The 26,220-nt window shown below is 47.3% G+C and overlaps 1 protein-coding gene across 1 annotated transcript in view; it reads right to left on the reverse strand.

Moving 5' to 3' along the window:
• Window positions 1-6,626: 6,626 nt before the first annotated feature.
• LOC144770809 (D(2)-like dopamine receptor) overlaps window positions 6,627-26,220 on the reverse strand; it is a 160,269-nt gene continuing 140,675 nt past the window's right edge. Inside the window, exons 6-7 of the mRNA XM_078655576.1 lie at window positions 12,814-13,162; window positions 6,627-8,030 (exon numbers count right to left, since the gene is read on the reverse strand). Of these exons, the coding sequence (XP_078511702.1) occupies window positions 7,834-8,030; window positions 12,814-13,162 (546 nt within the window). The 3' untranslated portion in view covers window positions 6,627-7,833. The remainder of the gene's footprint in view (window positions 8,031-12,813; window positions 13,163-26,220) is intronic.

Consider the following 26,220-nt stretch of genomic DNA (forward strand, 5'->3'; position numbering starts at 1 on the left):
TGGCGCCCATTAGGCTGCCGTGCTTCAACGCACTCCCTGTGCTGGCGCCCATTAGGCTGCCGACCTCCAACATAAACACCCTTTCACCATAGTGCAAGGGTGTGTGCATTCTGTCAAGCATGAATTTTATACTAGAAGGGGACCCTTCCAGGACATAACACTTGTCCCACTTTGCATGTGTGCTGTTCAGTGAAGCACACATGCAAAGTGGGACACGTTTGGAGACTTTTTAAACTTGCTCCACAATTACCCCTCCCTCGAGGAGGTGTCACTTTTTGACAAAAGTCCCTGTCTGCAAATGTTAGTAGATCAGGATTTGTATCAAAACCCATGCGCGCTGCATGGGACGCCCACAGTATACAGTGGTGCTACTTTTCATTACTTCAGGCAACGTTCCAACACAAATCCTGATTTGTGATGGAACATACATCCCAACACAACTCTTTGTGCTATGTTTGTATTACTTTTATAACACACTCAAGAAAGAGAGTAATCTGGTGTCCTGACATAGTCGAATCCTTCCTTTGTATTGGTCAAGAACTTGCATGAAGTGACAGACGCACCGATTGGCTAATCTCAGACACCAGCTTATTTCCCAAAGCTGTGGACTCTGGTGTCAGACCAACAAGCCACTCAGCTGCAGAGGTACACTCAAATATTTGAAGGGGACCAATGAAATCCAAGTGCATCTATTCTTTGTGTATTGTCCAGTCCCATTCTAGTCATTGAAGTTAGTGGAACCTCAGTAGGCAGTCCTTACCCAATCAAAAGCTGTTGCTGAGACTGTCTGGACAGAGGCTAATGTAGACGGTTATAGGCCCCACCACGTGATGCTCTGACCTTGGCGTCCTCTTCAAATGACCATATTCTTGCTGGCCGCAGGCTGACCTCCTGGTGTACCACGGAGCCACTATTGTGAACACAACGACCTCCTCTTGACCCGTTGCAGCTTTACGGATCCAACTCAGATTCTGACAAGACCTAGTGAGCCTGGGCTGCACAAAGAGAAGAAGGAATTGGACAACAGCTGTGACATTGAGGGGTTATGGGAGTAAATAACTACCTTTATGGCACTTAGCACCAACCAGAATTCCAGGAAGGGCCTCTGCATGCGCTCTCACATGCACAGTGCTTCTTTTGGTAGGATTCTCCTACTAAGGGTAGGGTGCCCTGGATTTGTAAGCCCTTCACTGCTAGAGCCAAGCACCGTGCTAGGGAGCGACATAAACAAATTCAAACTAACAACTCCTCAGGGGCCTTGTGACACTTGGGTCAATGAGCACCACAAGATGCTTCATGATGTTGAAGAAGAAAACCAGGAGTGAGGAGACATAGGGGGACTGCAACAGTGATTCACACTTGTGGGGAATAGTAGACCTGCATCTCTATGGAGATATTGACATGAAACTCACTACTTGCAGCTCTAACCATCATCATGAGTAAGCGCAGGAAATTATTTATACAAAACACTGGCGCCCAGATTCACAAAGGCTTTGTGTCAGGTTTGCATTACTTTTTCAACACAGACCCAAAGCAAAATCAATTGGTGGGATTTACAGTCCATTGAAAACCATGATTGGCGTTGGATTGTAACCCAAAGTTTATTGTTTATTGTTTATTGGGTAGCATTTGTTAAGCGCATAGTTACCCGGGGGCATCCCAGCGCTGGGCAACCTAAATATCCCCAAAGAGTTAGAAGAGGTAAGATTTGAGAAGTTTCCGGAATTTAAGGTGATCGGGCTGAGAGCGTAAATATTGTGGAATACCATTCCACAATCTAGGAGCATTGTAAGAGAATAGGCGTCCACCTGTTCTTGCTCGTTTAATTCTCGGGACAAACATTAGGCCTTTTCCACAAGATCTAAGGGTCCTATTGGGCACATACGGTTGATTCCAAGATCTCATAAGAGGGGGGGCATTTCCTGATAATGTGGCAATGCAGAGGGCCTTGAATTGCACTCTCTTCACGATAGGCAACCAGTGCAGCTTCACAAGAGCATCTTTAGCTGATGACCGCCTAGGGACCTTCAGCAACATGCGGGCCGCGCAATTCTGCAGTGTCTGTAGTTTCCTAATGGTCCTACGGGAGCACCAAGATACACCGCATTAGCATAATCAAGTCTTAAAAGGACCAGGGCCTGTATCAAAACACGTTTGGCTGTGAAAGGAAGCAAGGACAACATCTTCCTAAATTTCCTAAGTAATCCAAAGCAGATGCCAGCCACTTTACAAGATTGCGCTTTAAAATCCAGGTTGGTATCTATGCATACTCCTAGACTATTTACCTGCTTCTTCGGGACCGGGGGGGAGCCAAGGCAGTTCGGCCATGATGAATCAATATTAGTTGGAGCAGATGTCCCAAAGAACATAAGCTCCGTCTTCGAGCCGTTGAGCTTTAGAAACGAGCTGCTCATCCAGCAAAAAACCTCCTGGAGACAGGAACGCTGATCTGGGTCGGGACGGCTACCTTGGTTAAGAGATATCACCAGCTGGGTGTCGTCCGCATACGACACGACCTGGACACCGAACGGAATCAGTTTAGGGGCCAGGGAGCTCCTGTATATGTTGAACATTGTAGGGCTCAATGAAAACCCTTGGGGCACTCCACAGTTCAACATAATCGGTTCGGACACCGACTCTCCCACAAACACCCTGTATGATCGCCCCTGAAGGAAAGACTGAAACCACTTAAGGGCAGGGCCTATAATCCCAAGCTTTCTCATTCTTTGGATCTTAAGTTGGTGGTTCACTGTATCGAAGGTTGCGCTGAGATCCAACTGAATTAGAACAGCCCTGCCTCCAGTGTCCACCGCTCTTTTGATGTCTTCCAGGACGGCAAGTAGTGCCGTCTCTGTGCCTTGTTTAGGTCTAAAACCTGTTTGGGAGTTGTGTAACAGATTATTCTCTTCCAGGTATGCCGATAAAACAGAGTTCACATATTTTTCGGCAATTTTACTAATACCACTTAACAGAGAAATCGGGCGATAATTGCTCCAACCATCTGGATCGAGGTTAGATTTTTTGAGCAGTGCCCTCACTCTTGCCTGTTTCCATTGATGTGGCACAGTGCCTGACTCCAGAGATGAGTTTATGCAGTTAAGCAGGACAGGGGCCACTGCATAAGAGAGGGTACACAAAATTTTGGGGGGAGCAATGTGGCCCTCACCCTGGCATTGTTGGCATTAGTCATCTCCCGGATTGACTATGCCAACGCTCTGTACGTTGGCATTCCACTATACCAAATAAACAGATTGCAGCTGATACAGAACCAGGCAGCTCGCCTGATCTATCACCAACCTAAACATCATCACGTTCGCCCCCTCCTCAGGGCCCTTCACTGGCTTCCCGTTTCAGAGCGCTGCAAGTTCAAATTGGGCTGCCTGACTCATAAATCTTTGGCCGGCATCGGTCCCTCCTTTATTTTTTCCCTCCTACACCCTTATGTTCCCTCCAGGCACCTCCGTTCCTCTCATCTTGCGCTCCTTCAGACACCTCGTTTCAGGCGCAAAAAACACGGAGGTTTCAGATTCTCCTTTTTGGCACCCTCATTTTGGAACTCTCTTCCGTTGGAACTGAGACTCTCTCCCTCCTACTCTCATTTTAGGTCCCTCTTGAAAACTCACCTCTTCCGTAGCATCTACACATAAGCTCTCCTCTCCTCGCCCTCTGCCTCTCACTGAATAAAGTGAACAGCGCCAAGAAACCGTCCGGTGTATGTCGCGCTTTACAAGTAATTTTTACATTACATTTTACATTACATTACAATGTCTAAGGGAGAGCCCAATTTCAGACCTTTAAGAAGGGTTTCTAAAACAGTGCGTTCCAAGGTGGGAAAGGACTCCAGTAAATACGCTGAGTCATGAGGGTCGGGCCCATTTACTTCAAGATCTTGAGGGGGCATCATACAAATCGGAAGTGATTTATAGATAGCTTGGATTTTATCTTCAAAATAACGTGCCACCGCCTCACATCTGACCTCCAGGGGGGCTAGAGCTTACTCGTGGGGCCACCACAGTAAGCAATTTATTGGCAATTTTGAAAACTTCTCCTGAAGATTTCGCAGCAAGAATTTTTTCATGAAAGTAAGAGCTCAGCGCAGTTTTAATTTCTTTTTTATAATGTCTTATAGCTGCGCGATATGCAACTCTATGTTCTAAGATGAAATCTTTCCTCCACAGTCTTTCGTGTCTTTTACACTGTTGTTTTAACTGGCGGAGCTTAACTGAGAACCACAGATTTTTCTCAGTTTTAGTCCTTTCTGATATTCTGATTTTAGGGAGAACCCCATTAAGAGCTTGGTCCATCCAGGTGTTGTCATAAGCCTGCGTTGGATTAATGTGAGGAGCAGGCATAGTACTTATTAGAACTTTAGAAATGGACTCAACAGGAAGTTTTGCCCATTGTCGTATCATTTTAGTGGACCTCATCGTTTGCCTATGTGTCCCAAGTACGATGGTAGAAAAAGACACAAGTGAGTGGTCTGACCAAAGTAATACAACGCAGCACAATGAGACACCTTGTGTTACTTTGCGTCAAGGGGGAGCTCCCTGGTGGTGGATGGGTGTTTGTATGCAACCACTCATGCCTTTTGATGCAAATCCATATCTACAAGAATACCTGTGAATTGAGATAAATCAATAGGATTCCTTCTGAACAAATCTAAGGGCAAGGGTCTGTATTTATCCTTTTGCACCATGTAATTAACAATAACGGTTAATGTACAATGCGGACTTCACAGTAGAATGAAACCCCCTCTTTAAATGGGTTTGATTTAATTTATCGATAAATGCACCAGCTTATAGTGTGTATTCCTTAAGGTGTAACCCTAGGCCAATGTATGTATGTACATGGCATTTCAACAGCGCAAACCTAGCCAAAGGGCAGCGGAGTGCAGCACAGGGTCAAAGGCAAGCTTAAAGTCGGCAAGTGATAGGAAAGGAAGCCGAGTTGTGGACGGTTAATGCATTGTGATGTGGTGTCTCTGAAGAGGTGAATCTTCAACTCGTTCCTAAATTGGAGCAGAGTTGGAGATGTTGTTCCCAATCCTGGGTGCATATATGGAAAAGGCCTGCTGTCTTGTGTTTTCGTTTTTGCACTTCTACGCCCGCAGTCTGATGGCGACCTAGCTGCGGGGGCGCCGATAACCACAAGAGATGGGGAGCTTGTCTGCAAGATAAGCGGGGGTGCTGGTTGTGATGTCTTTGTAAATGATGCAGCTAGACAAGGGGAGTCAATGGAGCTCCATCCGGGTGGCGGGGTGGGGGAGGGGGGTTTACCTTATTTGACCCTATTTAAAATTTGCTCTAACCAGTGCTCAGTTTAAGTAATGTCCAAATATTTCCAGCTGCATTGCTTCTTTTCACTTCACTCATTGTGTTTGATTTTTGTAAGATTATATCACACACCCAAAGGCACAGGAAGCTACCTAATTAGTAGTTTAACACCGATGGCCTGCTTTGCATTCTTGCATGGTACTTTTCATTATGGTAGTGTAAGCTGGTGAAGTGACGTAGCTCTCCATCATTTTTAGATGAGGGATTCCATGACTTTAGCTTGCATCGCTTGATGAGATGTGGAAAAGATACCATATTGGTTTTGATGCAGGCAGTAATATTGGTGTTTTTTGTGCTCAGTGGTCCATTTATTTTACTCAAAGCACCTGGTGCAGTGAAGCATTTCTCCTCGTTTTGCCAATTTAAGACCAGGTTTTCCCCGGTCTTAATTTTGGCCCTGCCTCCTATTTACGCCCCCCTTGTAAAGAGGGGGCAGCGTCAAAACAATGTGTGTTGCGGTGGAACGCTCACTGCAACACCCACTGCCCACCTCTTTCACGCTAACCATAGCATAAAAGGGTGCTTTATTTACAAGGCAGAGTTAAGCCATATTAACTGGCTTAACGCTGCCATGTAAATAAGAGAAGCAACTATTGCCACAGGAACGTTCGAAAAAGTAACGTTCCCATGGTGATAGGGGCTTGTACATATGCCCCATAGTGTCACAGGGATGCAAGAAGCTGCTCCCTTTACCCTGGGATTAGCCCCTGAATCAATAACTGTGAGAAGAGCCCACCTACAACACACAAAATGAACTACAGAAACTGTTTTTCTCCTACAAATTATTACCCATCCTGGTCAACTCTTTTTCACTTATTTATTAAAAGCTTTTAGAATACACACACATGAAATAGAGCCTGGAAGTGTCTTGTTTTCTGATTAGCAGAATGTAGATTCTCACAGCTTGTAGTAAACTTGAACTATGTCAGTGCAGAGTAACTGCGAAGGCTCAGGGTGGGGGTTGGGCTTGGATCCTGGGCGTGCAGCATCCTTTCCCTTGACTACCAGGGGGCCAGAAGCAGCCAAGCGAGGCCCGGAAGCAGTTCGGAATAAGCAGAAATGGTAAGCTTTTGGGATCCACCTTGACTGTCAAGGAAGGGGCGGAGCGCTGTATCAGCCAATCAGGAGAGAGATGAAAGAGAATATCATCCAATTGTAAGAGACAAACGAGAGTGGGATCCAATGTGTGACAGGAATTGAGGCAAAGACGGCCAATAGAAGTGAATAAAGTCAAAGGTCAGAATCTCGCAGCCAATAGGATTTGTGAAAATGATAAGAACCCAAACACAGGAATTGGCTGTGAAGGTCTAAGTGGGATTCTATTCCAGTAAAAGGAGATGACACATTATTGTCATCCAATTAGAACATTAAGTTGGATCAGGAAAGTGACTAGGAGCCTCATGACATCTTGTACTATGGCCGGGCTACAGGACGTCTGGTCCTAGTGCAACCAGTACATCACGTTTATTTTTTATCTGACTGCTCCAGAAACAGCAAAGTCAGGAAAGTTTCTAATTTCTGCTGAAAGCGGTGAGGGCCATATGGCCACCTCCAGTTCTACTTATGTTCTTCTTATTTTGCAGGAGAGTGGTTCTTGCAAAAAAGTTCTGGCTGCAGAGAATTCTTCTAGACTAGTCCTTTATACCTCATATTGGTTCAGTTCCTGTAAAGGAATGATTTTATTCACAAGGTGAACACATTCAGCACAGTTATAAACCTTGAGACAACACAGGTAGAACATCCAGACTCCAAAATATCCCTCAAAACTTCGTGTACACTGACGGGTGGTCACCATAGCTGTCATGTTTAATATCCTGTTTGCTTACAGACGTTCGCCATGTTTCGGTTGGGCGGTCTTCCCTGGATCCAATAATCTGTCTCTCGATGGATGAAGCCTGGCAGTGAGAATTGCATCAGGAGCTCCATTGGGAGGTTACAGTAGCCGAGTTTCAGGGTTTTGAGTGGAACACAGAGTTCAAGCTTGGTAGGTCTGGAGGTCTCATGATGGTCTTTTATAATCGACGTTAGAGGCTTCATCTGTATGTCTACTTTTCATGATACTCAATCCAGCCAACACATTCTCCATGGAGGAGTGGACTCTGCATTGCAACATTTCCACATTTTAAGTTAAGTGTATGCTGACCTATGGTTGCGGTGCAAGTCAATGAGTAGGCCAAAGGTGGATAGTGTTCTCTCTCCACATTTGATGGTTGCCCATGTTGTCCCTTAGCTCATCATACACGTTAGGTGGAGCTCAGCGGCACAAGATCTTCTATAGCACATTCGATGAATGCTCATGTCGAGGAGTGGAAGGCACAGCGGAAGGGTTATCAGCAGTGAGTGCAGATATTGTTCATCTCCACATTGGCTGGTTGCGCGTTCTGGTTGATCACTCGCCGTGCAGAGTGGAAATGCACTCAGCAGTGTGGGATCATCTGTAATTCCACATTCGGAGGGTCACGCATGTCGACGAGTATCCCGCTTAGCAAGCACCGAGGGGTCAGCAGTGAAGAATCTTGATGAAAGCCTTCCGGAACTCCACGTTGAAGGTTGTGTAGATGATGGGGTTGACGGCGCTGTTGACATAGCCCAGCCAGGTGACGGCGCTGTAGAGCTCAGCTGAGATGTCACACTTCCGGCAGTGGTCGCGTAGGATGTGGGTGATGAAGAACGGCAGCCAGCAGATGATGAAGACGCCTTGAATGAGAAGAGAGAGAGATATGTTAGGGAAGTATGACTAAAGAGGGTAGCATAGCCTCTGTCAAGGGAAGCTGTCTGGTGCCAGTAGAGTACAGATCGACATAGATAGCAAGATCCCCTGCTCTGACATCACACCAGACATTTATTGGAGGGATGAAGCTCAGTTTGTTTCCCTAGTAATCTATCAATAACCTCTTAATCCACCCCTAGCCATGCTATACTGCTCCTTAACATAATTCACTGGACGGCTGCACTTCCAACGGGTCCGCCATACTTTAATCAGACGCTAAGACTGCACTAGCCTTTGGGATAGTTACAGCTTTCTTAGAGGAATTGTCACACACTTTGAGACAGTACATGCAATTCTTTGCAGAGCTGTCACACTTTCAAGTGATGGAAGTGGCATTGGTCAGCAGGGCTGCAATCACTTTAATTGGACCAAGCCAGAACACATGTTTCTAATACTCAGTATCAACCCTCAGAAAGGCTCCTCCTGTGAGTAGCCCACCGTAGTACTGATCTACATGTCGTCAGACTGCCTCTGCCCTCATAAGAGAGGCTGCGGCCATTGTGTATGGGGAAGTGCGGGCACTTCTCAACTGTGAGCAGATCTTATGAGACAGAGAACCTACACAGCACTGGCTGAGCTTTTAAAGTGATAGGTTTTGCATGGTGCACCTCTTGGAATGCTTGGTGACCCTCCAGCCCCAGTCACCCTTGGTTACGAAACAGCATTTGAGCTTCAAGGAATGGACAGCTGCTATCCTTAGTGTGTGTGTATTCCCTGAGGCGGAAAGCCGGGGTCAGGCTGCGTGTTAATTTTTAAATGTTTAGTGATTCAGTTGCACTTTAAAAATATTACTTGTTTTTAGCTGAAAGTCACCCTTGTTCCTCGCTGCATTTGAACTCTGCTCCCCGCTCAGACGATCAGGCTCTGACGCGGTCGGAGACAGGGCTGGCCGCCATCTTAGGGGGAAAACAGGCGAGCGCACCAGTTGTTGGGCTGCCTCCCGCCCTCCCAAGTATTTAAATCGCGTTATGACGCACGGGCACAGATTAGTGTGTGTATTCCCTGAGGCGGAAAGCCGGGGGTCAGGCTGCGTGTTAATTTTTAAATGTTTAGTGATTCAGTTGCACTTTAAAAATATTACTTGTTTTTAGCTGAAAGTCACCCTTGTTCCTCGCCGCATTTGAACCCTGCTCCCCGCTCAGACGATCAGGCTCTGATGCGGTCAGAGACAGGGCTGGCCGCCATCTTAGGGGGAAAACAGGCGAGCGCACCAGTTGTTGGGCTAACTCCCACCATCCTCCGCCCCTACAAAATGAACCCTGGTTTCCGTCCGCCTGTCTGCGCCCGTCCGCGACAGGCTGGGGCCAGGGGCCATGACCCCTGCCCCTTTAGGGGGAAAAAGGAGGCACTATAGTCCAGACTCTCTACAAAAACTTCGGACTTTGGTAATAACTAGCTGCTGCCACTCTTTCCACCCTCTGGAGTTACCCCAGACTTGCCCCCATTGTAATATAGAGCTCATCACCCCGCAAAGTAAGGATGGCTTGCGGGTTTTTAAAATGTTTTTGTTAAACTGTAGGTCCTTGCCTAAACACAGGCTGGAAATATCACTGTTGCTGGACGAATATACGCCCGACGCAGTCTTCTTGACTGAAACATGGTTAACACCAGACTCTGAGCCCGACGTGGTGCAAGCCCTTCCACCAGGCTACCAGATTGCCCGCAAAAATCGTACGCATGGGAAAGGCGGCGGGCTTGCAATTATTTTTAAAGACCAATTTACGTGTCGTTGCTCTCCTGAGACCATTGCTGACTGCGAAAGTATGTCCTTCGCTATTGAATTTTCTCCTAATGACAGCTTCACAGGCATTCTCATCTATCGCCCTCCGGGGCCACTTAAACAGTTCCATACATCTCTACCCTCTTTAGCGGCAGACTTGGTTACGTCTCCTTCCAATTTTACGCTGCTTGGCGACCTTAACATACATTTTGATAATACTTCTGACAATGTCGCTGTAGAACTGATGGCTAGCTTGGCCGCAGTTCAGTTGGAGCAACTTGTCTCATCTCCCACGCATGTCAAAGGCCACCTCTTGGACCTTGTATTCAGTAATTGCGCACACCTTAACCCGTTTGCTGCTTCTGTCGGCCAACGGCGTCATGAGCACTACCTCGGTAGTGCTGCGCACGTCCGTTGGCCGACGCGGCCCGCCCAGTTAATAGGACGTTCCGCACTGACGCAGAACGTTCGATGCAGCAAACGGGTTAGCCGCATGCGTGTGGCGGCTTTTTTCGCGCTGTGCGGCGTTTTTCGAAAAGCCGCGTTACATGACGAGCTGAGCTCGTCATGAGCATGCGAGCGGCGCAACTCATGACGAGCTCAGCTCATCATGAGCGTGGAAGGGGTTAAAGTGGGCTCCATCAGTCGTCTGCCTTGGACTGACCACTTTTTGATCTCTTTTACCTGGACTTCACCTAAACCCTTACCCTCCACCCCCACTCTCCGGCGAATGAGAAACTGGTCCAGACTTCCCTCGAACCAGTGGACCAATACTCTCGCAACCTCCAGACCCTCACTTATCGGGGATTCTTTTTTAGATAACAAGGAGTACTACAAGTGGATTTCAGACTCACTTGACTCCACACTTCCCCTTCATAATATCAACCCAAAAAGACAGCAGAAAACTGCTCCCTGGTACTCGGAAGAGCTCAGAGAGAAAAAGCGCTTCTGTAGGAAGTTTGAGAGGAGGTGGCGCCTGGGATACGCTGCCGCGGATAAAGCCACATACAGGGAGGCTATCAAAGCCTACAAATTAGAAATAAAAGCAACACAGTCAGTCTACTATAGCGAAAAAAATCATGACGGCTAGGTCACAACCTAAAGAGATGTTCCAAATAGTAAAAAGCTTGACGAGGCTTCGACCCTCCCCGGCTGCCAACTACAACCCACGCTCTCGATGCAACGACTTAACGGAATTCTTCTTTCAAAAATAAATAACATCTACCTATCATTTACAGACTTGGAGTCAGACCCCACCACTCAGGGACCACATCTCCCTGTGGAAGCTGAGCACTTTTGTCAAAATATTTTAAATCATTTTCCCTTGTTAGACTCAGAAACATTGGAGCCGCTGTTACGCCAAGTGAAGTCAGGCTCCCCATACAATCCTGCACCCCCTCCTACGTTGGATTTAGCTAGCCAGACCATTTCGCCCACGATTATGGAGTTATTGAACTCCTCCATAGCGACCAGCACTGTAGCACTCACCTGGAAACAGGCCATGGTACGAGCACTCCTGAAGAAGTCTACCCTTGACCCCGGCAACCTTAACAACTATCGCCCAATTTCTCTGCTCCCCTGGGTGAGCAAAATCCTCGAGAAACACATTAACATCTGTCTTACTAGGTTTCTCGAGAGCAACCACCTGCTGGATGTCACCCAGACGGGTTTCGCCCCAAGCATGGGACGGAAACAGCTTTGCTGGCGGTCACAGAGGAAGCTAGGCGGATCTTGGATCAGGGAGGATCAGCGGCAGTTATCCTCCTTGATGTAAGCGCCACATTTGATACGGTGAATCATAAAACTCTTTTGCGCCGCCTCTATAACTTAGGAGTGTCAGGGGAAGCTCTGGCCTGGCTCAAGTCCTTCTTAAGTGATAGGACTTTTCAAGTCTTTGAGGGATCTTTAGCTTCCTCAAACAAGCCTCTGGGCTGCGGGGTACCGCAGGGCTCATCTCTGAGCCTGGCGCTATTCAATGCGTATATGAGACCGCTGGCTGAGATCGTTCTTCCATACGGTATTAAGATCATTACATATGCGGACGATACTCAGCTAGTGGTCTCTCTTGCGCAGAGGAACTGCCAGCAACCACAGACTGGCCCGACAACCTGTCTGGAACAGGTTAAGAGCTGGATGACGATGTCGTACCTCAAGCTTAACGGTGACAAAACCGAGCTTATGCTTCTCGGCCCACCAGCCCTGCCTACTATAGACCTGTTATGGCCCACTAGCATGGGTATGCCTCCTACGCCCAGAGACGACATAAACAGTCTTGGGGTGTGGATGGATAAACATCCAAGCAACTAAACTGTCAGCGACCTGCTTTGGACTCATTCGGATGCTGAAGAAAATGTTCCCACTTCTACCTTTCGAAGCCAAGCAAGTCATGATGCAGGGCTTAATTCAATCCCGCCTCGATTTTAGTAACGCCCTGTACTTAGGGGCGCATGAATACTGTCTGCAAAAACTTCAGCGGATTTAGAACTGCGCAGCACGGACATTGCTTAGTCTCCCACGCAGAGCCTCGGCAGAGCCTGGGTTGAGAACTCTGCATTGGCTACCTGTTAGGGAGAGAGTCAAATTCAAGTCCATGTGCATCTCCCATCAAGCGTATTGGAAAACTGGCCCAGAAACCAACCACTCTTTGATCACTCCCCACTGTTCGAATAAACAGCTTCGTTCCGCTCATGCCTTTTTGGCGACAGTTCCCCGCATCAGAAGATCTAGAGCCGGTGGCCGATCATTTTCCTATAACGCCGCTAAGTTATGGAAGTCACTCCCCCTCTATTTAAGATCCAATCCCAACCTGACGACCTTTCGCAAACAGCTCAAAACCTTCTTGTTTAATACTGTAGACTAGCCCCTAGGTTACCACCCTGGGTGGTACCAACCTGGTCCTCAGCGCCTGGACGCCTCAGGGCAGCAGTCGCGCTTAATAAAATTCCTTTTCATTTCATTTCATTTCATCCTTACCTCTTGTAACCACTCACCCAACACTATGGCCAACATCTGTGTGGCCTTCTTCTCCTTCTGCTGGGAGATCCGACCCTTGGCCACAGATTTCATAGACAGGGCAATGGATTCCTCCCCTGCCCGAGAGCCCGGGAAGGCAAGGGTTGCCCTGGTACGCTTGAACTTCACGGTGGTGGTTCTAACTGGTGCTGCCATAGTCTCCACATCGGACAAGGCCCCGGCGCTGCTTGGCAGGGCACAGGAAGCAGTAGGGGTGGCCATCTGGAGAGCAGGATGCAGACCCCTCGGTTGGCTTCCTCTCATCCGGCTGAGGAACGGAAGCTGTTCGGATGGCTCTGGGTGTACGGCAGCTTCTCGGACCAACATCTACAAAAGGTTCGAGAAGAGAATGCTGGGTGAGCTATACAGTTCACAATAAGGAAATAATGTTTGTAAAGGGTGGAGGGAGAACAACCTCCAAGGGCCCCCACAGCCCACCACTAGGTCACAAAGAGGTTCCATCAATGGGACATCTCATATCATACAGTAACCAACCTTACTCTGCATCCTTACTCACCAGCACCTTACCGTGACAGACAAAACACCTACCCGCCCCAACTACATCATAACATGCAAAACCGACACAAAATAACCAGCCTCATCCAACACCATCCTTCCATACTAGACCTACGGTACTACCATAAACCACCACAGCCTTATACAACATAGCATAGCACTTATACCGCGCCATGCTATGCCATCCATGATATAGCATATGATACTAGTCCATGCCATAAAAAAGTGTTACCATAGTATAATTTACCACTGGATAGCACGGCAGACCATAGCATGCTACACCTTACTATACCAAATCAATGCAAGTAATACATAGTGCCAGATAACCAGAATACACCGCCTCTACCACAACACATGGGGCATATTATCAAACCCCTATTGCCACTTTTTGTGACATTGTGGTGGCGATAGGGTCAGCGCCCTATAATCAAGGCAGCGTTAAGCCACTTAACGTGGCTTAAAGCCACATTAAGTGGCTTAACGCTGCCTTGATAATAGGGCCACTTTCATGCTAAACGTAGCGTGAAAGGGGACGTTCCAACGCAAAACCCATTGAAGTCGACGCTGCCACCTATTATCAAGTTTGTACAGGAAGGTGTCCCTTCCTGTTCATGAACAAACCGTTTTTCAAAATACCATGCACGAAGCAGCAAACATGAAAGTTACAAAATGACATTTTAGGATTGGTTATGTGCAGGAAGGAACCACTTCCTACACATAAACAAACCTCCCTGCTCGCAGACACCCTTGCAAGGGTGCCTGCGTTGGCGCTAAGTTGCGTAACTTAGCGCCATCGCAGGGGGAAAACGCAAGGCTGCACCACATTCTTGTAAATATGGTGCAGCCCGGTGCTTCCAAAGTGGCGGAGAGAGGCCATAAGCCAGGAAGGCTAACACCTCTCTCCGCCACTTCCTTGGTAATATGCCCCACAGTGCCTTCCCCATTCCACGAGGCAACTCAACCTAATAGTGTATTGTACAACCTCACTATAACAGAGTCACTCATCCCTACTGACCTGACACCCCCTACCATACAATATACTACGATGCCCTACCAGGGTGTAGTACAAGAAATGCTGCAACCGAATCCCTTCTTAGCGCTTTATACTGATCTTGGCTTCTCACACAGCTCCACACTCCCTCACACGCCACCTTCCTCTCACTCTGGCGAAAGGGAATGTTCACCAGGCCTCCCTCGTGACCCCGGAAGGAGTTACACGTTGGTGTGATTCCGCCCTGGCACATCCCGGCACTCTTTTGAAAACAGACACGGAGCATTTCCAAGTGGTCTGAAGATGAGAGGTCACGGGAAAGAAAAATCACAGATCCGCTCTTTCACACTTCCACTTCCTCTGATCCTGAGATTCCCTCACAGCCACCTTCTCTCTTACTCACACCGTCTTTCTGTGCCTAAGATGCCCTCCCTCCCAGCTCCTCTCTTACCCACACCGTCACTCTGTGCCTGAGATGCCTTCTCATCTTCCTCTGCTCTCCCTCTGCACCTGAGATGCCCTCCCAACCAGCTCCAATCTTACAGTGTCACTCCGTGACTAAGATGCCCTCACTCCCAGTCTTACTCACACAGTCACTCTGTGCCTGAGATGTCCTCCCTCCCAGCTCCTCTCTTACTCACAGTGTCACTCTGTGCCTGATATGCCCTCACTCCCAGCTCTTCTCTTACAGTGTCACTCCGTGCCTAAGATACCCTCACACACAGCTCCTCTCTTACTCACAGTAGGCCCGATTCACAGAACTAACTTAAGACAACATCCTAAACTTACTACCATTTTATTATTCACATAAGGCACTTACTCATTTTGGTTATTCACAGAAGGCACTTACTCATTTCGGTATTCACAGAAGTTAGGAGTCCTAACTTTACTACTCCTAAAATGAGAAAAATCCTAACTTTAAGACTTTCAGTATTCACAGAAGGCATTTAGGAGTCCTAAAGTTAGGACTCCTAACTTCTGTGAATACCCAAACGGGTAAGCGCCTTCTGTGAATACCAAAATGGTAGTAAATTTAGGATTTTGTCTTAAGTTAGTTCTGTGAATCGGGCCCCTCGTCACTCCGTGCCTGAGATGCCCTCACTCCCAGCTCCTCTCTTATTCACAGTGTAACTCTGTGCCTGAGATACCCTCTCACGCAGCTCCTCTCTTACCCACACCGTCACTCTGTGTCTGAGATGCTCTCACACCAGAGGCAGAACTAAAGCCAAATTTCTGAGAGGAGTGTTAAAAATTTCGGGTGGGGGCTAATTCGTCCAGTCATAGGCAGAGTGGAGATGGAGTAATCGCCCTCCCCAGCTAATGCCTTATTTTATCTCTGGCATTCAGGAGCTGCTAGCTACGTTGGCAGTAAATAACTCATCTGTTTTAGTGCTTGGGGACTTCTGACCCCGCGGAAGACGTCATGTCAAAGGATTTCACTGAACTCCTCCTTAGCTTAAATTTTGTGTCACATGTCCATACACCCACCCATGTTCGAGGGCATACCCTAGACCAGATTTGGGCACTCAATACCCCAGTCACGGCCCCTATTGTCACGCCATGTCTTTGGTCTGATCATTTTCTAATTTCGTTCTTCCTAGACCTAAGTCTTGCAAAAAAACCTTCCTTTCCCAAGAACACCTGGGCCCGAAATTGGAACAAACTAGACCTGCTCACTCTCTGCTCTTCCCTCTTGACTTCCTGCCCTGTCCTGGAGGAACTCACTCCACCAGCTCAAGTATCCACTATCAAATTCAAATTCAAAAGTGCTTTATTCGAGTATTACTCATAAAGGCAGACATACAAACACATAATAAAATGCAATTAAATTACAAAGATCGAATATGACATAAGCACATTGAAAATAAAAGAAAAATACAATACATTTCAACATACTTCATACAATCACAGGTGCAAAGTTCATTTAGTAAAATCAGGTTTAAAAACAATCCAATATCACAATTAAAAAGTCTAAAATTCATAAAATTATTCATCCGAAAAGACACCTCGCGTGGGAACAGAACAGAGAATAGATAATCTAGCAGTCTCTGTTCGAGTAAGCAGAGAGTAGTTACCCTACTAGCAATCTCTGCCTAATTACCCACGCCCACCCCAAGTACTTTGCAGTCGCTATTATAATCCAGGTTAGGGAGGTAGATTTTACAATACGCAAGGCTACCATACTACTTTTAGTACCCAGATTTCTACACATGGGAGCCAACCAAACACGTCTGGGAACGGAATATACATGACAGGAGAACAAGAAATGACCTAGCGTTTCCTTTCCTTCCCCACATACTGGGCAAGTAGCTGGACCTCCATCTCTCCACTTTGATGTTAAGTTGCGTAGAGGTAGAGAACCAGCCCTCATTTGGAAAAACAGTTTCCTATCCATGGGTTTCATTATAAAATCCCAGTACATTTCATACGTAGGAAACAGCTTGGCTTCAAGGAAAGCAGTAGTCATAGACCCATTGTTAGTACTAAGCAAACTCCTGTTTTCAACCCGTTCCCAGAAAAGATTTTTTATAAATAGCTTAGATGGGAAAGATGACCCGGCTGGATCGGACCACAGTTCATTTAGTCCTAGTTCACATAATGCTAATTTTAATGATTTAAACCATCTAATTTTGTTAAATCGGTCCGCTTTGATAACATCAGCAAACCCTTCTGCATAATGTGACAACTCAGGGGTGGTCCAGATTCTACGCCAATATAGTATCGGACGAAGTTTACACATTGCCGAGATTTCTTTCCTGCCAAGGTCATATCTAAGAGGCAAAAGGGGACTGCTCTGTGGGGTGCCTGTAAGTCTCCGAAGGAAGTTATTTTCCGATATCTGTAACTCCTGGAGATTTTCTTGCCCCCACAATTCAGCCCCGTACAATGCTGACCCTATTGCCTTAGCCTCATATATGATCAAGGGAGGTTTAATCGGTTTGGTCAATGATTTACTGTGCTCCTTAATGATAGTACCAGCCAATTGCTTATGTCTTAATACTGCAATATTTAAATGTTGGTTCCATCTATTATCATTAGAAATAAGAATCCCCAGGTAAGTAAAAGAATTTACTACTTCAAGGTAACGCCCACTCATGGATATTTTAGATTTAAAATTTCTATAAGGGTTAAAAACCATGAGTTTTGTTTTAGCTGCGTTTACCTCCAAGCCATGGTCACTACAAAACTTGTCAAATATTACCAGTGCCTTTTGCAGGCCACTTGGGGATTTCGATAAAATTAAGGTGTCGTCGGCGAACATTAAAATAGGAATTTTTACACCTGCGAGAGAAGGAGCATCCACAACCTGAGATTGCATACGGGAAACAATGCCATTAATAAAAAGGGTAAACAATGTTGGTGCCATTGAACAACCCTGTCGAACCCCGCGCTCAACAGGAAAATCGACAGTGTCGTTTCCATAGCCACCCCATTGGATTTTAGCGTAAGTACCCTCATGGAGTCTTATGATCAAGGTCAGCAGGGTCATTGGGACCCCCAAAGCTGCCAGCACCTCCCACAATTTTGCCCTAGGCACCAGGTCGAATGCAGCCCGCAGGTCAACGAATGCTGCGTAAAGACTACCTCCACCCAGTACCACAGTCCTCCACTGGATCAATTGGAAACGGAAGACCTGGTCCACAGTGCTGGTTGCTCTACGAAACCCAGCCTGAAAAGGAGATAGGACATTCTGCTCCTCTGCCCAGTCAAGCAAATTGTTAATAATTACACGCCCTACAATCTTTTGAACAGTGTCAATTAAGCTGATAGGGCGGTAATTACAAGGTTGGTCACGATCTCCCTTTTTGTGTACCGGAATAATGACAGCACCCCGCCAGGATACCGGAATTTCAGCACCCCTGGCAATGTGATTTAGTAATAAGCAGATGTATTTGCTCCACCTATCGGTGTCATTTAAGAAAACATCTGCGGGGACTCCGTCAATGCCCGGTGCTCGGCCACTGTGAACGGATTTCAAGGCAAGCAGCACTTCACTCTGAGCAAAGGTGTCACCAACAGCGAAAAGATAAGTAGGACAGGAACTGTTACCGAATTGGACCCCGGAAGAGTACTGTTCACTAAAAAATTTGACCCATGCATCATGGGAGACATTGTTATTGGGAGCTTCTGGAGTCCTTTCGTGACCCCATTTGACAATGTGCCAAAATAGTCTAGAGTGTTTACGATCACTTGCACATTTCAACTTCTGCCAATGGGATTCGTCCCATTCTCTTTTTGCCCTAGCAATACAATTTTTATAGTGCTTCCTAGCAGATCGGATCTCACCCAGGTTGTTGCTCTTAATGGCAACTCCTAGGTTGGATCTTGCCGCCCTACAGTCATGATTATACCACTTTGCAGCTTTATATGGACAGACCCTCTTATTATGTACAGGTTTTATGAAGTAACTTTTAACTTCATTAAAGAGAGTCGTGTGTGCTTTAGTTATGTCTTCATATCCCTGTGAGGTCCCAGCTACGCTCTCCAGGGCCGCAATGGCCTTGTCTGTCGCAGCTCCTATTTTTTCGAGGACCTGCTGGTCTGTCCTAACACCTGACCACCTTAACCTGCGCATATCGTTAGTTGGAACGATCGTCGGGAGCAAAAGTTGGTCACAAGGGGTTGGTGCTATTACTTTAAACGACCACCAGTTATGAGAGACACATAAAGGGTCATGGTCGCTTTCTGACCTTGCTGTTACCACCATGTCACTAACAGATGACCATATAGATATGCTGCAGATGACATAATCAATGCGACTTTTATTTCGCCCGTTGTTAAAAGTCATGGCAGGGACGCGATCTGACTTGGTTCGACCATTCAAGGCTCGTAGCCCGTACTCCAGGCACATTGCATTTAAGCCTAGTATGTCAGCCGTCCAGCGAGTTATCAGAGGAGTGTCTAATGTGGGGATATCCCATAGCTTATCTTCCTCTACCCCGAGAGGGGAGTCACCAGTGATGAGAGGTTCAAAAGTGCGATTTAAATCACCTGCAATTAGGATGTTTTTCCCTGCAGAATGTATCTCTAAAAGATTAAAGAGACTCAAAAGAACCTCAGATTTACCTTTATTTCCACCTCTAGCGTAGATGTTATAAATATCTATAGAGATGGATAGATCGCTAGTGAGTCTGATGAGCTGGATATCTTTTTGGTCAAGCTCCACACATTTTACAACAGTTCTTAAAGACTGCCTGATCCATATAGTAAGACCCCCATTGGACGCCCTTTAGGGCCCTTAGAAGCAGGAACATAAAAATGTATGTACCCCAAAGCAAAAACAGGGTCACACGCCCAAGTCTCTTGGAAGATGCAAAGATCGTACTTGTTAATAAATCCAAACCAGTCAGCACAATCCAACTTGGAACATAGTCCAGCCACATTCCAAGACAAAAGACTCCCCGTGTTAGTTATCGTGACAGAACTAGGGCTTGTAATAGTCTCATGCATCCTCTTTCCACCAATATTGTTACAATTAATATTTTCATTGGGTAGGCCTACTGGATCCTCAAAGGGGGACCCCTTAGTTCGATCATTAGTTAAGTAGCTGGCCACACCAATAATACTTTCATCACAGACAATCAGTGGCATAGAGTTACAAATAGGTGGTTGTCAGTCACAAGCATTCAAGTTTGATAATGCAGAGAAACGATTTTCCAACCCCAAGCCCCAGTCCACCGAGGCAACATCCTTCCTCCCCCTCTTGGTCACAATGTTCCATTTGGTTCTCAAAATACTTGAATTCGGACCACTTCCCTTCCTTGGGTAGAAGAAATCCAGAGTTAGTGGAACTATTGAAGTTGATCTCCGCTGTGGTGGTAAAATGTTGGGCAAAATATTAGGCAAAACCCCAGGGTCAGAAAAGTGAAGGACAACACATTCCCCCTTGAATTTTTTGACCCTGTCCCCAATCCACTGAACCCTTCTCGCGTTTACGAGCTCTTCCGAGAGTTGCTGCTTTCCCCATGGAGAAATTACCATGTTGTTGGTCAGCCATGATAAAGATTTATTTATTAAAGAAGATGTTATTTCGTATTCGCCTTGGGCCAAGGGAGGGACATTAGCAAGGACAAGAACCAATGGGGAAGCTTCAACTACAAGCTCAAACGTCCCTTTCTCAGTGATTGGGTCAACAACAGCGGGAACTGGAATCGGAACATTAGGAGCATCACCAGGGAAGTTAATCTTGGGTGCCATTGAAGGATTTGATACAGGGGTAGGGATAAATCCACTATTACTTACAGTGGCTGGTTTGCTCAGAGTAGACTCAATCCTAGAAAAAACAATTTCCGGGAGTTTGCCTACTTCGGCCAGGGTTTTTTCTAATAAACCTTCTAATCGGTTAACCTCAGAGGTTAACTTATCTATTTTACTGACCAGAGGTTTAACTACACCTTTGATTTTTGTTTCCATCAGTGACAATAGCTTGTTAAATTGAGCATTTGAAAGTGTAACATAAGCCTCACTAGTCAGATCAGCCTCCTCTTCCTCAGAAAATTTCCTCGGCAGGTTTGCTACTTTATTCTTGGCTGACCTTAAGCCCTCCCGTTTTGTCGTGGCCTTTTGGTTTTCCCCGTTAATCCTTGGAACTAAAATAGGTGCTGCAGGGGAGATAGGGGACTCATTACTAGTGGATATCTCTATTAAAGCTTCATTAACACTAATGTCTTCAATACCAGCGACAATACCACTAGGCTGGATGATGATAGTATCAGGAAGAGAATCAAGCATTTCACCATTTGAACTACTATTTGTCTGAAACGCAAAAGGATCATCTGACTCAATATCAATGAGGGGAGATTGGGTAGGTGAATCTATTCCCAAGGAAGATCTCCTATCACTGTTGATTCTTTCGACAACATGTACAAGATAGTTGTCAATAGTGTTATTAGGAGTAGCTTGCTTTTTCGGAGGCATATTTCTCTAAGCACAACAGATACAATTGGATGCACAAAATAATAATATCCAAAGTGTACTAAAAACAGCAACAAAGTATATATCGCATCAAACAAGAGACCGGGCCCAACCCAACCTTGGCCAACCTCGGACGGCCTCAGACGGCCCGCCCTTTGTCCGGGCTTCGTCCGGGCGTCCCGCTCGCGTCCCGCGACGCGGAGGACGGCGGCAATTTCAAGCGCCTCCGGGCGCGGTGACCCCAGAGATGTTTTTCCGGGTCGCTGGGCAGTCTGGGCAATGTAGTTTCCCTCCGCTCGGCGGCCGCGAGGTGGACTCGAGCGGCGGCGGGAGGGAAACCAACGGAGTCCGAGGTAAGTTCTGGCAGCTCAGCACCCCCAGGCAAGTTGAAGCAAGTTGTGGCAAGACACCCGCTCCACCGAGGACGGCGGCAATTTCAAGCGCCTCCGGGCGCGGTGACCCCAGAGATGTTTTTCCGGGTCGCTGGGCAGTCTGGGCAATGTAGTTTCCCTCCGCTCGGCGGCCGCGAGGTGGACTCGAGCGGCGGCGGGAGGGAAACCAACGGAGTCCGAGGTAAGTTCTGGCAGCTCAGCACCCCCAGGCAAGTTGAAGCAAGTTGTGGCAAGACACCCGCTCCACCGAGGACGGCGGCAATTTCAAGCGCCTCCGGGCGCGGTGACCCCAGAGATGTTTTTCCGGGTCGCTGGGCAGTCTGGGCAATGTAGTTTCCCTCCGCTCGGCGGCCGCGAGGTGGACTCGAGCGGCGGCGGGAGGGAAACCAACGGAGTCCGAGGTAAGTTCTGGCAGCTCAACACCCCCAGGCAAGTTGAAGCAAGTTGTGGCAAGACACCCGCTCCACCGAGGACGGCGGCAATTTCAAGCGCCTCCGGGCGCGGTGACCCCAGAGATGTTTTTCTGGGTCGCTGGGCAGTCTGGGCAATGTAGTTTCCCTCCGCTCGGCGGCCGCGAGGTGGACTCGAGCGGCGGCGGGAGGGAAACCAACGGAGTCCGAGGTAAGTTCTGGCAGCTCAGCACCCCCAGGCAAGTTGAAGCAAGTTGTGGCAAGACACTATCAACAAATGGCTTTCTAGAGCATGCGACCTAGTGGCCCCTCTTAGGCGTGTCAGAATCAGACACGCCCATGATGCCAATAGATGGTTCAATGGAGAAAAAACTGGGTGTGTGCCAGGCTGAGCGCGCCTGGAGGCGCGCTTATAGCCCAACACTAAAAACACAGTACACCTCTACCCTTAATGAGTATAAAAAAGCCATTCTCTTGGCCAAGACTAACTATTTTTCGGGCAAAATTCTCTCGGCTGAAAATCAACCCAGGGAAATTTTCTCTACGGTCCATGAGTTGGCCTCTTCAGATAGAGCTTCCCTTAAACCCTCCCCTTCCCAACCTCTATGTGACTCTCTCAACAATTTTTTTGTCGAGAAAATCGCGATTATTAAGGCTAACATATCAACGCCCTCCTCCACCTTTTCTGCTCCTCAGCCACCGCCCAATATCTCGCATTTGGATTGCATACCTCCCCTGACCAGGGAAACCCTCCTTCCTTTGCTGGCCCGAGTTAAGTCAGGTTCTCCCTCTGATATTTGCCCTGCGTATTTTTTGAGGGAGATCTTCCCAGCTTGCCCCCTGCCCGCTCTTGCGTTTCTTAATGACTCTCTTACACAGTGTGTTGTTCCTGACCTTCATAAGTCGGCAACAATAATCCCTATCCTAAAAAAACCGGTGCCGACCCCTCTTCCCTTTCTAATTATCGCCCCATTTCCCTTCTCCCGTTCTTGGGCAAAGTCCTGGAGTGCCACGTGACGAAAGTCCTCGGCACCTTTCTTGAGGACAGTGGTTGTCTGGCACCCTGCCAGGCAGGCTTTCGTCCGCTCCACTCCACGGAGAAAGTTGTTATCTCTGTCATGGACAAGCTCAGAGAGGGGATGGATGTCAGCCGCCCACAGGCTCTGGTCCTCCTTGATTTGTCCACCGCTTTCGACACGGTGGATCATTCCATTCTTCTCTCCCGTGTCGAGGCGGCGGGCATCAGGGGGCCTGTCCTGGCTTGGCTTACTTCCTTTCTGGGGGACCGCACACAGCCGTTCACCTTGCTGACTTTTCTGCCCCCATCGTAAAGTACAGTGCGGCGTCCCTCAAGGTTCTTCCCTCTCCCCTCTTTTGTTTAATTTATACATCTTTCCCCTCATTTTTGCTTTACAGAAGATGGAGGTCACGGTCTTTAACTATGCCGACGACCTCCAGCTCATCTTTAACCTTTCTCACTCCACAACTTCCATTCACAACTTTCAATCAGTCATGACTTTCATCAGGGACTGGACCAACCGGAACCACCTCAAACTTAATCCGGATAAAACTGAGCTAGTTCTCACCGGCGGTAGGTGCAGCCCCTGGACTCCTTTGTTCTGGCCCCCTTCCTTTGGCTCTCCTCCCTCCCCCTCCTTTTCAGTTAAAACACTAGGAATTACACTGAACCAACACCTCACGCTACATTCCCAGATTGGCACAGTGGTTTCTTCTTGTTTTTTTACCCTTCGCACCATTCGAAAGATCTCCCGGTTTTTCTCTTTTTCTGCTCTGAAACTGATTCTTATGGCAATGGTTTTATCGCGCTTGGATTACGGTAACATCTTGTACAACGGCGCTCCTGCCTATGCCCTCCGGCGCCTCCAATTGGTTCAAAACCAAGCTGCCCGCCTTATTTACGGCCTTTCCAAATCTCACCATGCCACTCCTTTACTCAAGGCCTTGCATTGGCTTCCCATTAGAGAAAGGGCCCTCTTTAAGTTGGGCTGCACAACCTTTCAAGCCCGTGCTGGGACTGCCCCAGTTTTTATTACCTCCGAGATTAAGACCTACTGTCCGGGCAGAGAGTTGCGCTCCTCCTCTCAGTCCCTTCTTGCTGTACCACGGTTCAGGAAGAACAAACTGGGGGGCATGAAATTTGCTGCTCTTGCCCCCACCTTTTGGAACACCCTCCCTTTTACCATTAGGTCTGCTGCCTCCTACTCTGAATTCCGCAAGGCACTTAAAACCCTTCTTTTTACGCAAGCTTTCTCACCCTAGCATCTGCACCTCTAGTATCTGCACCTCCACCCCCTGGGTTTTTTCGCATCCTTCAGCGCCAAGAAACCGCTTGGTAGTCGTGCGCTTAATAAGTACTTTTAAATTCAAATTCAGATGCAGGGGCTCAAAGGAGGGGTGAAAAAACAACAAAGCCTCATTACCAAGTGCTTTCCGGTGCTAAACACTGGCAATTAATTGTCACTACAGGCACTAGTGATAGTCAACCACATGGTGGCGCTGTCTGTTTAATTTTGAAAGCACAACAGCCGTGTTTTATTAAGTCAATTCACTTTGAAAAGTAATGATACCAGCCTTACAGGCCATTATTATAGTTCTGTGAGGCCTTATAGGACTGCGATGGTTAGGTGTTATCAGGGCATGAGTCGGGGGTCCACGCGGGTGGACGGTTTCCCCCCACTTCCTTCACAGGGTGGATATCGTCCACTCTGTCAAGAAGTTAGGTCCCACTAAAAAAGATGCTGAATTCGTCCCGGTGTAATTTCCAAACACCGGGACACATTCAGCAGCGGCTGCACGTTGTTATCTGCTTTCGATCCACAACAAGGTGCGGGCGGGGACGGGGCTCTCTTATTTCTGATTCCTGCTGAGACCATAACAAAGGCCGAATCTCAGGGGTCGTCTGGCTTCCTTTTGTTGGAGTCTCTTGGCTGGCAGCAGGCAGGAGCCTCACACCTAGAAGCAAATGCAGCAGAGGGGAAACAAAGGCTCACACCTTGTCAGCACTTCACACATACTTAGGAGAGGTAGCTTTTCACTTTGTTCAGGCTCTGTTGAGGAGATTTGACTGCACTGTTAGAACGTCAGATGTGTTGATCTTTCCCAGTATTTGCACAAAATAAATTGCATTTATATACACTTATTACCCTTGAGGAGGCATTGTAATAATTTAACCCCATGCCTGCTTCTGTCGGCCGTTGGCCGACGGCAGCACTACCCCGCTAGTGCTGCTGTCGGCCAACGGCCGACGCGGCCCAGCCCATTTTGCGGAAGTGCCGCACTGCCGCAAAATCGCGGCCGCAGGTAAGGGGTTAAATATCACTATTTCTTTTAAGGCATTATGGCTATACAAAGCTTAACGCTGACAAAAGGTAACATTGTTTTATATGTAGCGTATAAAAGTGTGAAACTTCTGCCTAAATCAGGAAGGTTTGCAAGTATACTCGAAATGTGCTCAAATGATACACCTGCTACACATATATGTGTGGGCTTAAGATCTGATATAACTTCTTGTGATGCCAGTTCCTGTGATGTCACACGCTGCGATGCCATGTGCTGCGATGCCATTTGCATACTGATTAACTAGGTTAGTCCCCCACTTCTTTTTTTAGGACTTGAGCCCTGGGTGTTATGTTGGTGCTGTCACAGGCAGTGCTGGCAGGGGCAATAGGGGGGGGGGCAGGCTGCTGTGGTCTTCCAAGAAAGGCCCTGGCATTTTACAAATTAAGCACTGGGACAGAGACAATCTTGCTGCCTCTTTCTTTGCTGCTCGGCAGTCAAGATGAGTGTCTCCCATTTGGCCTTTTTTCATATGTTGTTTTTCTTTGTTAATACTGGAATTGTGTGATATACTTTACTTTATACTGTTGCCAATGTTTGCACATTTAGGGCCAGATGTAGGTAGCCCAATTCCGGTCGGTAACGGCCGAAATTACTGAATTGCGGCCGTTACCGACCGGTATTGGCCATTTGAGATGTAGGGGCCAAATTTAAGGATTCGGTAATTTACCGAATCGGTAATTAAGAAATCTATAAATTACCGATTCCTTAAAATACCGATTCGGTAAATTACTGAATCCTTAATGAAGGGAGCACTCAAGTGAGTGCATTTCTGAGTTAAGGATTCGGTATTTACCACCAACT

The sequence above is a fragment of the Lissotriton helveticus genome, chromosome 7 (genome assembly GCF_964261635.1).
Source record: "Lissotriton helveticus chromosome 7, aLisHel1.1, whole genome shotgun sequence".
In the NCBI taxonomy this organism is placed as follows: domain Eukaryota; kingdom Metazoa; phylum Chordata; class Amphibia; order Caudata; family Salamandridae; genus Lissotriton; species Lissotriton helveticus.